Source organism: Pongo pygmaeus, chromosome 10 (assembly GCF_028885625.2).
Source record: "Pongo pygmaeus isolate AG05252 chromosome 10, NHGRI_mPonPyg2-v2.0_pri, whole genome shotgun sequence".
Classification (NCBI taxonomy): Eukaryota; Metazoa; Chordata; class Mammalia; order Primates; family Hominidae; genus Pongo; species Pongo pygmaeus.
In genome coordinates this window covers 19,577,380-19,591,463 of record NC_072383.2, presented here as the reverse complement: position 1 = coordinate 19,591,463, position 14,084 = coordinate 19,577,380, and the positions used below count along the sequence as shown (strand labels likewise).

At 39.6% G+C, this 14,084-nt stretch overlaps 1 protein-coding gene across 1 annotated transcript; it reads right to left on the bottom strand.

Moving 5' to 3' along the window:
• Positions 1-639: 639 nt before the first annotated feature.
• LOC129009965 (large ribosomal subunit protein uL30-like) lies at positions 640-1,439 on the bottom strand. The gene has a single exon (XM_054443565.2). The coding sequence runs from the start codon at positions 1,435-1,437 to the stop codon at positions 691-693; it is 747 nt and encodes a 248-aa protein (XP_054299540.1). The 5' UTR covers positions 1,438-1,439; the 3' UTR covers positions 640-690.
• Positions 1,440-14,084: the final 12,645 nt, after the last annotated feature.

Genomic DNA, 14,084 nt, shown 5'->3' with positions numbered 1-14,084 from the left:
TTCCTTCTCAGCCCAAATACTGAATGGAGTATGGAGCAGCAGATTTCTTAAATTAGTAGCAGATTATTTGAAGTTAGAGTCACTTTAGTGCTCAGTGGACACAAGGTACTCCTTTGGCTAATTTAAAGTCTTAGGCCTGGCTGAGATATGCAGTAAAAACAGCAAAATTTGTTTTATCCCTTAAGATCTCAAAGGTCTGGCTGGGCAAAGTGGCTCATGCCTGTAATCCTAGCACTTTGGGAGACCGAGGAAGGTGGATCACTTGAGGCCAGGGGTTTGAGACCAGGCTGTCCAACATGGCAAAACCCTGTTTACTAAAAATACAAAAATTAGCAGGGCATGGTGTTGCATGCCTGTAATTCCAGTTACTTGGGAGGCTGAGGCATGGGAATCTCTTGAACCCGGGAGACAGAGGTTGCAACGAGCCAAGATCGCGCCACTGCCTTCCAGCCTGGGCAACAGAGCGAGACTCCATCTAAAAGAAAAAAAAAAAAAAAGAAGATCTCAAAGGTCTGTACCCTAAGGTTCTTTCTCCTTAGTTGAATATTTCCTTGGCCTGAATAAGGAAAACTATAACTAAGTAGTAAATTGTAGCAGTCTGCATCTTTTTTTTTTTTTTTTTTTTTTTTTTTCGAGAGCAGGTACTGTTTATTAACCGACCAGCTTAGAAAAATAATCATGGTAGACACCTTAGTTCATTCTTCTAATAAGCCTGTTGATCTGGTCCTCCCTGTTGCCAGCATCTCCACCTTCTACAAAATGGGTGGTCTTTTTCTTCATTCTACCTTGTGGAGAAGACAATTTGAAGGGCCACAGGAAGTTATTTGCCTCTTTGAAGCCTTTTCCAACAGTATAGATCTCATGAATCAGATCCTCCATGCAGATGATGCCGTATTTACCAAGAGATCGAGCAATCAAGGCGTTATCTGTCAAAGCAATTTGCTTCTTATTGATTTTGCCATAACCACGCTTGTAGATTAGTTCATTTACCGACTTCAGATTTGGGTACCCCCACGCAATATATGGCTCTACAATCCTCAGCATGTTAATGGAAGCCTTGTTGAGCTTCACAAAGGTTCCAACGAAGATTTGACGAAGGCGAAGAAGCTGCAACACCTTTTGGACCTTTGGGCTCACGCCATTGATACCTCTGATTCTGATGACAAACGCCAATTTGGGTTCTGCAGGTACACAGAAATTGCCAGCTTTTCTTGCCATCCTCGCCTTTCGAATTTCAGTTCTGTACATCTGCCTATATTCCTTGTGATAGTGCTTTGCTTTTTCATAGATAAGCTTCCTCCTTGCCTTTCGAAGCATCTTTTGGGCAAACTTCTTTCTCAGGCGCTTGATCTTCAGCTCTGTGAAATTCCTTCGCTTTTTCTTAAAGGTTTCTGGCACAGTAGGAACCTTCTTCTTCTTCTTTTCTACACCCTCCATGGTTCCAGCTGGAAAAAGAGCACAGTCTGCATCTTGTGGCTGCTTTTACCCTTGTAGAGATCCACCTGGCCAGCACATTTGTTTACAGATTGACATTGGTGAGTTTTGAATGGTTATGCCAGGCTCAGTTGGTCCCTGCACTTTTGCTGAGTGGTCCAAGTAGTCAAGAGATGCCTCCTGGAAGCTACATACAAGTACATACAAAGTAGAGTCTCTGTTTCTATAGAAACATGTGCTCATCTCAGGACAAAGCTGCCAGGAATTATAGTCACCCTTCTACATGACTGAAAACTCAAGGCTTCACTCCCATGCTGTAGACAAAAGCCATCTGCCCATCTGTTAAATCTGTGTGGCTAATATAAGCCTCTACAAACCACTGAACTGAAAATGCCCTGCCATAAGCTGAAGTCTAAGTCCCTCGACCACCTGTTCTTATCCTACCAAAGGCCACTCCTGCATGCTTTTTTCCTTCTCCTAATTCCACCACGTATTCTCTTTGATTTATCAATGTTACTAGCCAGTACATCAAATTTTGGGGTCTCTGTAGAGGTCCACAGTGTCCTTCTTTTCCTTCTGGCTTCTGAACGAATTGAGAAATAAGGTAAAAGAATAAGAGAGATAAAACGTCCAAACTTTGCCATTACCCATAAAGCTTTAATATAAAAACCAAATGGACTTCTTCATACTTAATCCGATTCCACAATGAAAGTCACAACCATGCTGGACCTGGAGACCACATGAATATTTTACTTTGCCACACTTGTTGGAGGTGAAGAAGGCAGCAGTAGTAGTTCAGATTAGCCTTATCATGTTGTACTGTTTCATAATTCAAAGAAATCTCATTGTGTTGAGAAATTTGGGATTCAGCAGGGATTCAACAGTACCTGTTGTCTAGAATAAGAATATAAGTCAAAGGAATCTCTCCTTTACCCTCTCTTTTGAAGTTTAGGGTGTAACGACTGCTTTCTGTTCATTACAGCTTTGTTTCATTTTTCCAGAAACACTGGTTAGATCTGTTTTAAATCAGCTGCCAATCAGCTTAGCTACAACTGGTAAATAATGTTGTTCTGCTGAGGCCTGGTTAGACTTCTAGAGGAAGATGAGTGGCATCTCAGCTTCGAAGAACTGGTTTTTATTGTTGTTTTTGTCATTGTAGTTGTTATTGGTGTTTGTGGTGTGTGTTTGTGTATGTGTAGGTATGGCAGTGAGAATTTTATAAGAAGTTTTATAAGAAATATAAATTTTATAGAAGAATTTTAAAAGAAATACCATTTTTTCTTTTTTGAGACAGAGTTTCCCTCTCTCGCCTAGGCTGGAGTGCAGTGGCACTATCTCAGCTCACTGCAACCTCTGCCTTCTGGGTTCAAGCAGTTCTCCTGCCTCAACCTCCCGAGTAGCTGGGATTACAGGTGCCCACCACTATGCCTGGCTAATTTTTGTATTTGTAATAGAGATGGAGTTTCACCACGTTAGCCAGGCTGGTCTCGAACTCCTGACTTCAGGGGATCTGCTTGCCTCAGCTTCCCAAAGTGCTGGGATTACAGGGGTGAGCCACTGTGCCTGGCCAGAAATACCTTTTTAAAGTTGTGAGAGCATATCTTTGGTCATGGAAATGTGCCTTTGGCTAGCAAATGTGAGATAATTAAAGGCATGGGCTGAAGTTTACTAGGGAAACTAGGAAAGTATAAGGATATTGGAGAAAAAGAATACTCTGAAATAGAAGAATACATATGGAAAAACAAATGTCTAACACTGAAAATTCAGAATTTGCTAAGAAAATGTGACCTAACCTTTTTTAAATATAGAGAAAAGAAACTAAGAAACAGTAAAGATTTAGAAATATGGTTTAGAAATATGGTATCATATCTTATGGTCATAAGAAAAAAAACCTGCAAATAATTGAGCAATAAAATCAGTATTCAACTTACATAAAGGCTGAATTAGAAATTTTTTTTCACAGTGAATGAACTAAGGAATTTTGTGCAACTGTGTAATTTAAAAAGACAGCTTTTTTTAACTTGCAAAAACACATTATGATAGAGGTTATAAAGTTTATTATTATTTTTATTTTCAGTAAATACCTTTCTATCCAGATGTAAATCTTTCTCTTAAGTGAAATCACATTAATTCACAACCAATAATTATACCTAATAATAGAAAAACATATGGTAAAACTAAATGCCGTTAATTTATAACATGTTCCTTTAAAAAGCCATCCTTTGAAGTTTGTTTCAGAATTAAAATAGGATTACAAAGGAAAGGCAAAAAAGAAATATTCAAAGTTGAAACTCAGGCCTGGCACTGTGGCTCATGCCTATAATTCCAGCACTTTGGGAGGCCAAGATGGGAGGATGGTTTGAGCCCAGGAGCCTGAGACAAGCCCAGGCAACAACATAGTGAGACCCTGTTGCTGCAAAGAATAAAAAAATTAGCTAGGCATGGGAGTGCATGCCTGTGGTCCCAGCTGCTTGGGAGACTCTGAGGTGGGAGGCTTGCTTGAACCTGGGAGGTCGAGGCTGCAGTAAGCCATGATTGTGTCCCTGCACTCCAGCCTGGGTGACGGAGCAAGATCCTCTCTCAAAGAATAAAATAAAATAAAATATAAAAAATGGAAACTCAAAGAAACCTTTTGTCTCCATTGATAACATTTTGCAAGAACCACTTTTAGAAAAACATTGGCAATTTAATGTTTGAATTTGTGGAAATCCATTCATTATGCAATTAAATATTTTTGACTTTTCAAAAAACGTTTTTCACTACAAAGTTTGAATTATCTGTGGGAAATAAATGATATATATTTGAAATTCATAGATTATCAAAACCATTAATTTTAATTTTCTTTCATATGAAATCTTTAGAAAAATAAATTGAAAAAATTTAATATTAAACTTACTTTCTTATCTAACCCCGTAGTGTTGTCATAAAATTAAGAGATAATGCAATATCAACCCAAGTGTTTTACTCAAGTTGATAATAAATTGTGCTGAAAAAAAAAGTTGCAGTTAAATAAATTAGGGAAATTCTGGATTGAGTAAAATTAAACAGGCTTTTCTTTTTTAAAATATTGCAGAGGTTTTAAAATGCTAATAGACAGTAAATGAATATCTAAGAGATAAACAAAACATATTTCCCAACGGGTGTTATTTGATTATAGAATATTTATTCTCAGAGTATCTGTCAGGTCTAGCACCATGTGCATATTATATAACTATTTTTTTTAAATTTAGAAATCTGTGAACAAGAAAAAAGGGACCTAGATGACATACAAACTGTTAAATACATAATCATTGTCAAGTGTGGTAGTCCTTAGTGCCCCTTATAAATATCCAGTTCTCCTCTCTCTCCTGAGATATCAAATACTGAATTTCCTAGCTGATGAGTTTTGAGTGGAAGTCATGTGAGTCACTTCTAGGCTGTAGCATTTACATGGTAAGGCACACTCCTTAGAGCTCTTTTTCCCTTGACCACCAGTTTTGGTGGTGATATTCCAGGTGGTGGCTACTTGTCAGCCTAGGTCCCGGAGTGAGGAGACCGGATCACCACAGCTGACTCTTAATGGCATACAGTAGAAGCAAGGGGGAAATCTTGATTGTTTTAAGTGCTGAGTTTTGAGGCTGTTTGTTATTACAGCATAACCAAACTTATACTGACGGCTATGCCAAATGTATTTTTAAAACTGGAAAATAAAGTCTTCACTGCTTAGTAGAAAGAGAACTAGGTCAGAATCAGAGCCTAGTTAGTGGCTAGACATGTCAGAGCAGAGAAGGCAATGATCCAGAGGCCGGGCAGATACACCAAGTTGGCACAGATGGTCAGGGAGGTGTGAGCTACAGAATGAGTCACCAGGAAAGTCATGGAACAGCCTCAGTAATTGAGACTTAATGGTAAGGAGGCCTGATGTGACCTAGTCTTTGAAGATAGGCCCCAAACCTGGGGATGTGGTCATAAAGAACAATGCTTATTTTCTAGAACAATGCTTGCTCACTGTCCAAGCAGATTAGATGATAAACCCATTGGCACAGAGCTTATTAAATAATCTCTGACTAGGGATATCTTTAATTTTGGATTAGGGGTGGGGCTGAATCTACAGATGAAAAATAAATGGCTCAAAATAAGAAGAATAGTGGAAGGGAGCTAAGTGAGTCATTACAAATGGAAGATTTTGTGAATGGCTCTAGGGAATAGAAGAATAGATTTTGAAATAAATGTTAGAACACTGAGTTTCTATTGGTTTTACACTTGTTAACTCTAAGACAGAAATGATTTGGCTTTGACATGGTTGTGCTTCTTTCTTAAACTGTAGGATACTTGGTCATACGTTCTGGCTAGAGGTCTCTTCATGAACTCTAGTTGCACTCCTACACACTTGATGGAATTGGGTTGACTTGACAAAACAAGGCCATTTATGGAGCGGTCGTGAACGCATATGTATTCGTTTTCTAGGGCTGCCATAATGAAGTACTACAAATGAGGTGGCTTAGACAAAAGAATTTTATTGTCTCCCAGTTCTGGAAGCTCACAGCCAAGATCAAGTTGTCAATAGGGTGTTGAGGACTATCTGAGGACTGTGAGAAAGAATCTGTTTCATGCCTTTCCTCTACCTTCTGTTTTTCTTCTGGTAATTTTTAGTGTTCTTTATCTTGTAGAAGCATCACCCCAATCTCTGCCTTTTTCTTCACGTGGCCTTCTCACTGTGTTTATGTGTCCCCAAGTTTCCCCTTTTTATAAGAACACTCATCATATTGGATTAGGGGCACATTCTATTCCAGTATGATCCCTTATTAATTAATTACATGTTCAAATACCCTATTACTAAATAAGGTCACATGCTAGAGTACTAAGAGTCAGGACTTCAGTGTATGAATTTTAGGGGAACACAGTGTAACCAATAGCATCATGCATTAAAGGAGAAGTTGTTTCTCTCACCATACCTATCTGTTCCCTTTTTTTTTCTTTTACCTCGCCTCTTACAGAAGTATTTACAGACTTTCCTGGGCTGCAAGCTTTTTTGAGGTCAGATACTACACTTTTAAAATCTGTCCAGCTCTTAGCCGGGTGCGGGGGCTCATGCCTGTAATCCCAGCACTTTGGGAGGCCAAGGCGGGTGGATCACCTGAGGTCAGGAGTTCGAGACCAGCCTGACCAACATGGAGAAACCCCGTCTCTACTAAAAATACAAAATTAGCCGGGCGTGGTGGCGCACACCTGTAATCCCAGCTTCCCGGCAACTGGGGAGGCTGAGGAAAGAGAATTGCTTGAACCCGGGAGGCAGAGGTTGCAGTGAGCCGAGATTGCGCCATTGCACTCTAGCCTGGCAACAAGAGTGAAACTCCGTCTAAAAAAATAAAAAAAAAAAGAAAAAGAAAAAAAAAAGAAAAAGAAAACTCTGTCCATCTCCTGACAGGAATTATTACAAAGTAAGGTCATCATATCTCACCTGAACTGGTGACTGCAATAGCTTTCTGACTTCTCTCTCTGCTTCCTCCATTTTTGGTTTACCCATTGTGATTCATCCTGAACAAAATTTTTCCCTCTTTAAAAAATGTCCTTCACCAAGTGGTCCACCTGGAAAGCTCCCATTCACCCTTCTACTCTCAGATCAAGCACTACTATCTCCAATGCCTTCAATGACATTCCCAGGCAAAATCATGTAACTGATTCCTCTTTGCTTCCATGTAATACTGTGCATACCTTGTGGCAACAAGTAGGCACTCAATAAATGTTGGAATGAGTATCTGAATTGATAAAAGGAATAATTTATAAGGCAAATCCTATAAAGTAATTTTAGGGAATATTTTCCTCTTTCTGTTTGTACTGCTAAATTAAATGGATCATGCTTTAGAATAGTCTTCTCATGTTTGTATCACTTGTAACTCTGAAGAAGTACCCATAAATTTTTAAAAATGTAATTCAGAAGCAACACTGCATCAATATAAAATGTACAACTTTTTATCAGGCTAAGAAAAAAAAAAACTACAGGGTCCTTGAATCTTCTTTAAAATAATGATGTGTCTTCTACTACCATTATCAATGTATCTACCCAGAAATGCTATTAGTATCACTTGACAAATCAGAAAACATCTCCAAAGAAAGGCCCTGGAATGTAACCACTCCTTAACAATCTAGGCCATGATGATCAGGCGTCAACTCTTTGGGTTAGGCACATGAAAGGAGGTGGATGACAATCAAATTGACAGAGTGGACTAAGACAGTGAGTAGAGCAATTCAAGGACGTGCTGAAAGCAATTTGAAAAACTCCCTATAGCAGAGTCATTAGGGACAAGTAGGAAACTATTGTTGCCAGCAGAGTCAAATTACAGATCTTGAGGTTTAGATGGTAAAAAAGTGGATTATCTCACCTATGAGAAATACTGACAGCAAAGTCCAGGGGCAGCCAAGTCTTCCACCCTCTAGCTGCTACCCAGTCTTATGCCATTGCTTTTCATACACGCTTCTCCAAAACATCATCTCCATTTGCGATTCACATTTTCAATTCCCTTTTACTTTCATTCATTCCACTTCGGTCTGGCTTCTAACACAACAACGAAAATGAAAGTGTTTTTCTAGGTCACTGCTGGCCTCTTACCTGCCAGAACTCACGATTCTTTTCTGTCTTTAACTCAGTCTTCTGTTGCGGTCCACATCGATGATGAAGACTTGAAACTCTCTGCCAGGCCTGGTGGCTCACTCCTGTGATCCCAGCACTTTGGGAGGCCGAGGCGGGCAGATCACCTAAGGTCAGGAGTTCAAGACCACCCTGGCCAAATGACAAAACTCTGTCTCTACTCAAAATATAAAAATTGGCCGGGCATGTTGGTGGGCGCCTGTAATCTCAGGTACTCAGGAGGCTGAGGCAGGAGAATCACTTGAACTCAGGAGGCACAGGTTGCAGTGAGCGGAGATTGTGCCACGGCACTCCAGCCTGGGTGACAGAGTGAGACTCTGTCTCAAAAAAACAAAAACAAAAACAAAAAAACTCTTTCTTTCTCAGTGTCCCCATAGTCCTTTACCATTCTCCATTTCCATCATGGGTTTCTGTCTTTCTACTGATGCCGTAAATGTTGGTGGCCCCACCAAATCCACTGGTCTTCTCACTCTCGTTATCCCATCCCTTCCTGGGTAGTTATATCAGCACCGATTTCTGCTATTATACCTGCTCATGACTTCTCCAAATTTCAGAGTTTATATCCTATTGATAGTCGTTACCTGAAGGTTTCACAGGCACCTGAAACTCAACCTGTCTAAAATAAACTCCATACCCTATCTATGATTTAATTGGTTGGTGACATTAACAGTCTTCCAGTCACCCATGCAAAGGGCTTGGGAATCACCTTGGACTACCTCTTTCTTAGTCTCTCTATCTCATCACTCACCAGTGCTACTGATTGTAATTTCTAAACTTTTCTTGAATTTGTCCCCGCCTCTTGTCTATCATCACTGACTTAATTCAGGCCTTCATCCTCTGTGATCTGAAATTCTGAAAAGCCTTCCAATCCCTCCTCTTGTTTCTAGTTTTATCTTTTTAAATTGGTCCTTCACAGAGAGGCCAGTTATCTAACTAAAACACAAGTCCAAACATGTTGTGTCCTGCTTGATGCCCACAAGGGGCTTAAATTCCTACCTGGGAGTCCTTGAGGTTTGAGCAGCCAGAGCGTCCAAGGAAGACTCAAGGGCTCAAGAAATGACTACTAGCAATCTCACTATTCTAGCAACCTGTGCAGTTATACTGGTAGATACCTGCTATGCACAGTATAATGTTTCTCACCTGCACCTTTACTTATGCTCTGCTCCAACTGCAACCTGGTTAACTTCTAGGCATCCTTTAAAATAAACTCAGGGGTCTCTTCCTCTGGGAAATCCTCCTGTCACTTCCCCCAAATACCTTGTCTCTATATCTTCTAAATACTGAATGAAAGTATCTATCTGTCTTTGCATTTTCCACATTAGTTCCACTCCTTGTGGAGAGGGACTATGGCACAAAGCCAAGTTGTACAGAATCAAGGCTCTGATATAGTAAAGCCTTGATACATGCATGGTGAAGGTTATTGTGAAGGGGGTCGTTGGTTGAGTTCTTGGAAGGATCCGGAACCTAGATAAGTAATTCTTTATTTTCACTACCTCACGTTCCATTGCAATTTTTTCATATATATATGAAAGCAAAAGAAAGGAAGAAAGTCACAAAGGGCTGTCTGAGGCACATGATTGTGAAGAGTTAAAGGGAAAATCCATTCTTCTGCTTTGTGAGACCTCTCAAGCTAAAGTCAATGAGCCTTTAGAAGCCAAACATGCAGCTAACAAAGGTGAGCTCATGGAGAAGCCTATGAACAGTTGTTGGTTCTGTGGGTCCACAGTCAAGTGTCTGGGGCCACTGTTAGCAAGCAAGACCGAACTAGAGGAAAAATGTCTATGGGCATGCAGTGATGGTGCCGGGGGAGAAGTAGGAGGAGAAGTGAACAAATAAGAGTTTCATTAGGAAGATCAAGAGATGACAGCCTTCTTGGGTATCTAAGCAAATAGCCCCCAAAGAGATTTTAAAACACTGGATTCTAAGGGCTAGAGAGTTTTTTGGGCAAAATAATTAAATCACTGAAAAAGAAGAAAGAAAGAAAGAAACCTCTTGAGGATTGTCTGGCTTGCAATCATGTGTACATCTCTTTTTTTTTTTTTGGGACAGGGTCTCACTCTGTCGCTCAGGCTGGAGTGCAGTGGCGTGATCTTGGCTCACTGCAACCTCTGCCTCCTGGGTGCAAGCAATTCTCCTGCCTCAGCCTTCCAAGTAGCTAGGATTAGGGGGGTGCTCCACCACACCTGGCTGGCTAATGTTTGTATTTTTAGTGGACATGAGGTTTTACCATGTTGGCCGGGATGGTGTTGAACTCCTGACCCCAAGTGATCTGCCCACCTCAACCTCCCAAAGTGCTGGAATTACAGCTGTGGGCCAGCAAGCCCGGCCTAAATGGGCCTTTGAAATGTGTAGAAGCTTCTACAGGGTCACCTCTTCCTTCCCATTAAGTTATATCCCCCTAAATTATATAGATGATTTACTGCCTCATGGGAGCAGTATGTATGAATGTCTAGATTCCCTCAGAGATTGCCCTGCCTTTAAGAAGTGTTGGATCTTGTGTTGGAATTCTTGGATAAAGATCTTAATATTCAAGATATGCATTAGGTTTCTTTTTAAAATTAAAATTAAAATTTTTATTTTTAAAATTTATTTTTTATTTTAATAGGTTTTTTGGGAATAGGTGTTGTTTGGTTACATGAATAAGTTCTTCAGTGGTGATTTCTGAGATTTTGGTGCACCCGCAACCCAAGCAGTGTACGCTGTACCCAATGTGTAGTCTTTTATCCCTCACCCTCCTCCCACCTAGATATTTGTTTATTTATTTATTTCCTGGCTTATTCTGCAGAAGATTTGAGGCTGATTACAATAAGAATACATAAAATCATAATAAAATATAAACAGAAATGGAAGGATTAAAGAAAATAATACATCTATGAAAATAATAAGGCCCAACAAAGTTGCTTTACTGATTCATTCAATCTTCCATTCTTTCATTCGTCCACCAAATATTTAGTGTGTAACTACTATTACTAGCCATACAATGGGTTCTATTGGCTTTGAGCTTCTTGGGAAGCCAAATTAACAAGGGAAATATGATCAATTGCATAATTTTTATTATTAGAAAGGAGGAAACACATAGTTTCCTTGAAGAAAATAAAACTTTCTTTATTACTAAATTTTGAAAAAAAAATACATGGCATTTGGTGTCATTCATAATGAGTCAGAAGATAATGCCCTCAACAACTTATAGCAGTAAATGTAGATTAGTTCTCATACATGTACTAGGTAGAGGTGGCTCTTTGGGCTGGTTCTAACAGACCAGAGACTGATACTTGTGTAACAGTTATATATACCTAACTAATAAACTTAGTGGTAGTTTAGTGCAAGGAATAGCACTGTTCCAGGCTTACCAGTAATGGAATAAATTACTTATGTCTCTTGCATCTTAATTATAAATTGATCATCACTATAGTCATACTATTCCACCCTTTACAGAGTTGCTATAAGAATTAAACAGAAAGTGCTTTGTAAATTGCTATACAAATGCTATTTCTTTAAAACGATGAGCCATTTGACGGTAAGAACTATATCTTATTTATCTCTGAACTCCAACATCCCATCTCCTCACCACAGGAGTAGGCAAGCAACATGTGCTTATTAAGAAAGCAGGAAAAATTATAGAGAAAGGCAGAACAGACCCTCGTCTTATGCCCCTGGAGATTATTTGACTACTTACATTTTACTAAATTATTAAACTTTTAGTTTTCTGAGTATCAAAGCTAGCTCTGTCTAAAGATCCAAAAGGTAATGAAAAGCACAAAGGCGCTGCAACTTGTTTTACGTGGAGGCTGGAAAATCTCTCCTGGGTGGTGGAAAATAGTTCCATTCAGTAAGACAAGGGCTTAACCTGCCGGGCGCGGTGGCTCAGGCCTGTAATCCCAGCACTTTGGGAGGCTGAGGCGGGTGCATCACGAGGTCAGGAGATTGAGACCATCCTAGCTAACACGGTGAAACCCTGTCTCTACTAAAAATACAAAAAATTAGCCAGGTGTGGTGGCGGGCGCCTGTAGTCCCGGCTACTCGGGAGGCTGAGGCAGGAGAATGGCGGGAACCCGGGGGGCGGAGCTTGCAGTGAGCCGAGATCGCGCCACTGCACTCCAGCCTGGGTGACAGAGCGAGGCTCCCTTTCAAAAAAATAAAAAATAAAAAAAGACACTGGCTTAGCCTGAAGTCTGCTTTCTCTTCATGGAAAAACTCAACTGAGAAAACCTGGTGTACAGTTTAAGTAGCAAACTAGTGTAAAGGTGGTTTAAAAAATCGTGTCTTCTTTTTTGCATATAAAACAAAAACTGGTTATTCTGGAAAATTTTGACTATATATAAAAGAAGAAAATTTAAAAAATTAAAATCATCCAGAACTTGAGCATTTAGGGGTTGTCATTTTAAACATTTTGATGATTATCTTCCAGTGGTTTTTTTTGTAAGAATAAATGCACGCACAAATTTGACATCATCATGAATACACTATTTTGCCACCCTTAGTCTCCATATGATTAAGGATTTTTTTATAAAATGATTTTTAATGGCTCCCAAACAACTCAATTAAATCAACAAGAATATTAGTTGCTAAGATCTACTGAGCACTTGCTGTGTAGTAGAGCTATAAATACTTAAAATACTTGTTTAATCTTCACAATAACTCTGGAAGGTTATTTTAACATGAGGAAGCGGAGGCTTAGAAAATTTAAATAACTTTCTCACTGTCTCATAGGTAGTATGTGACTTGAACCCAAATTTAGGTTGCTACGAATACTGAGATTTTAGTCACTATGTTATTCTACTGGTTCGTGTATGGACGTAATACAGTTTATTTAACCAGTTTTACATGCTTGGACATTTAGATGGTTGCCAATTTGGTGATATTAAAAAATACTGTGATTTCTAGTAAAATTTATATACACAGGAAGATTGTTTCTTTAAGCTAAATTGCTAGAAGTGAAATTGCTCAATCGAAGGAACTGGACGATTTAAAAAACATATTTTAGCTGGGTGCGGTGGCTCACGCCTGCAATCCCAGCACTTTGGGAGGCCCAGGAGGGCGGATCACGAGGTCAGGAGATCGAGACCATCCTGGCCAAAATGGTGAAACCCTGTCTCTACTAAAAATACAAAAAATTAGCCGGGTGTGGTGGTGGGCGCCTGTAGTCCCAGCTACTCGGGAGGCTGAGGCAGGAGAATGGTGTGAACCCGGGAGGCAGAGCTTGCAGTGAGCCGAGATCGTGCCACTGCACTCCAGCCTGGGTGACAGAGCAAGACTCCATTTCAAAAAGAAATAAAAATAAAAATAAAATAAAGAAAAAATAAAAATAAAAAACCTATTTTTTACTTATTGCCAAGTTGCCCTCCAGAACTATTGTAACAACTTACAATACCTGGTTTCCTGAAATCTCCTCAACACTAGATATTGTCTCTTCTTCAGTCTTTGGCATAAAGTTTTCAAAGTATGCCCAGGGAAGTAATAATTTTATAGTTTTGAAGGAGTAGGAGATTGTCCTTTTTGAAAATTGGGAAGACTAGATCTTGATTATATCTACATGATATTGTACCTGAGAAATTAAATCAGTAAGTAGTTTGGTGAGAGTCAGAGCCCTAAAATCAAAATAGACTTTGAAAATTTATGTCAGCAAGAGTTCTTCACCGTGATTTATTTAACTTAAGAACTTAAAGCTGCTAAAGGCACCAAGAGGAAGATTTGCTCCATGTTGGCTGAAGGGAATGTTAATGGCAATGCATTCTCTTTGTAGTATTTCATGTTATTCTGTGAGATTATATGTGTGCGTGTATGCGTGCACAAACTTGATAGGAAAATTCAGTTATTTTTAGTTCTAGGAGGTGTATATTATAAGAACAAGATTACTGTTTGATTATTTATTTATTTATTTTTTGAGACAGGGTCTCACTCTGTCACCCAGGCTGGAGTGCAGTGGTGCAATCTCAGCTCACTGCAACCTCTGCCTCCCAGGCTCAAGTGATCCTCCTGCCTCTGCCCATTCACAGGAAACTATACAAATGAATGCACGGTC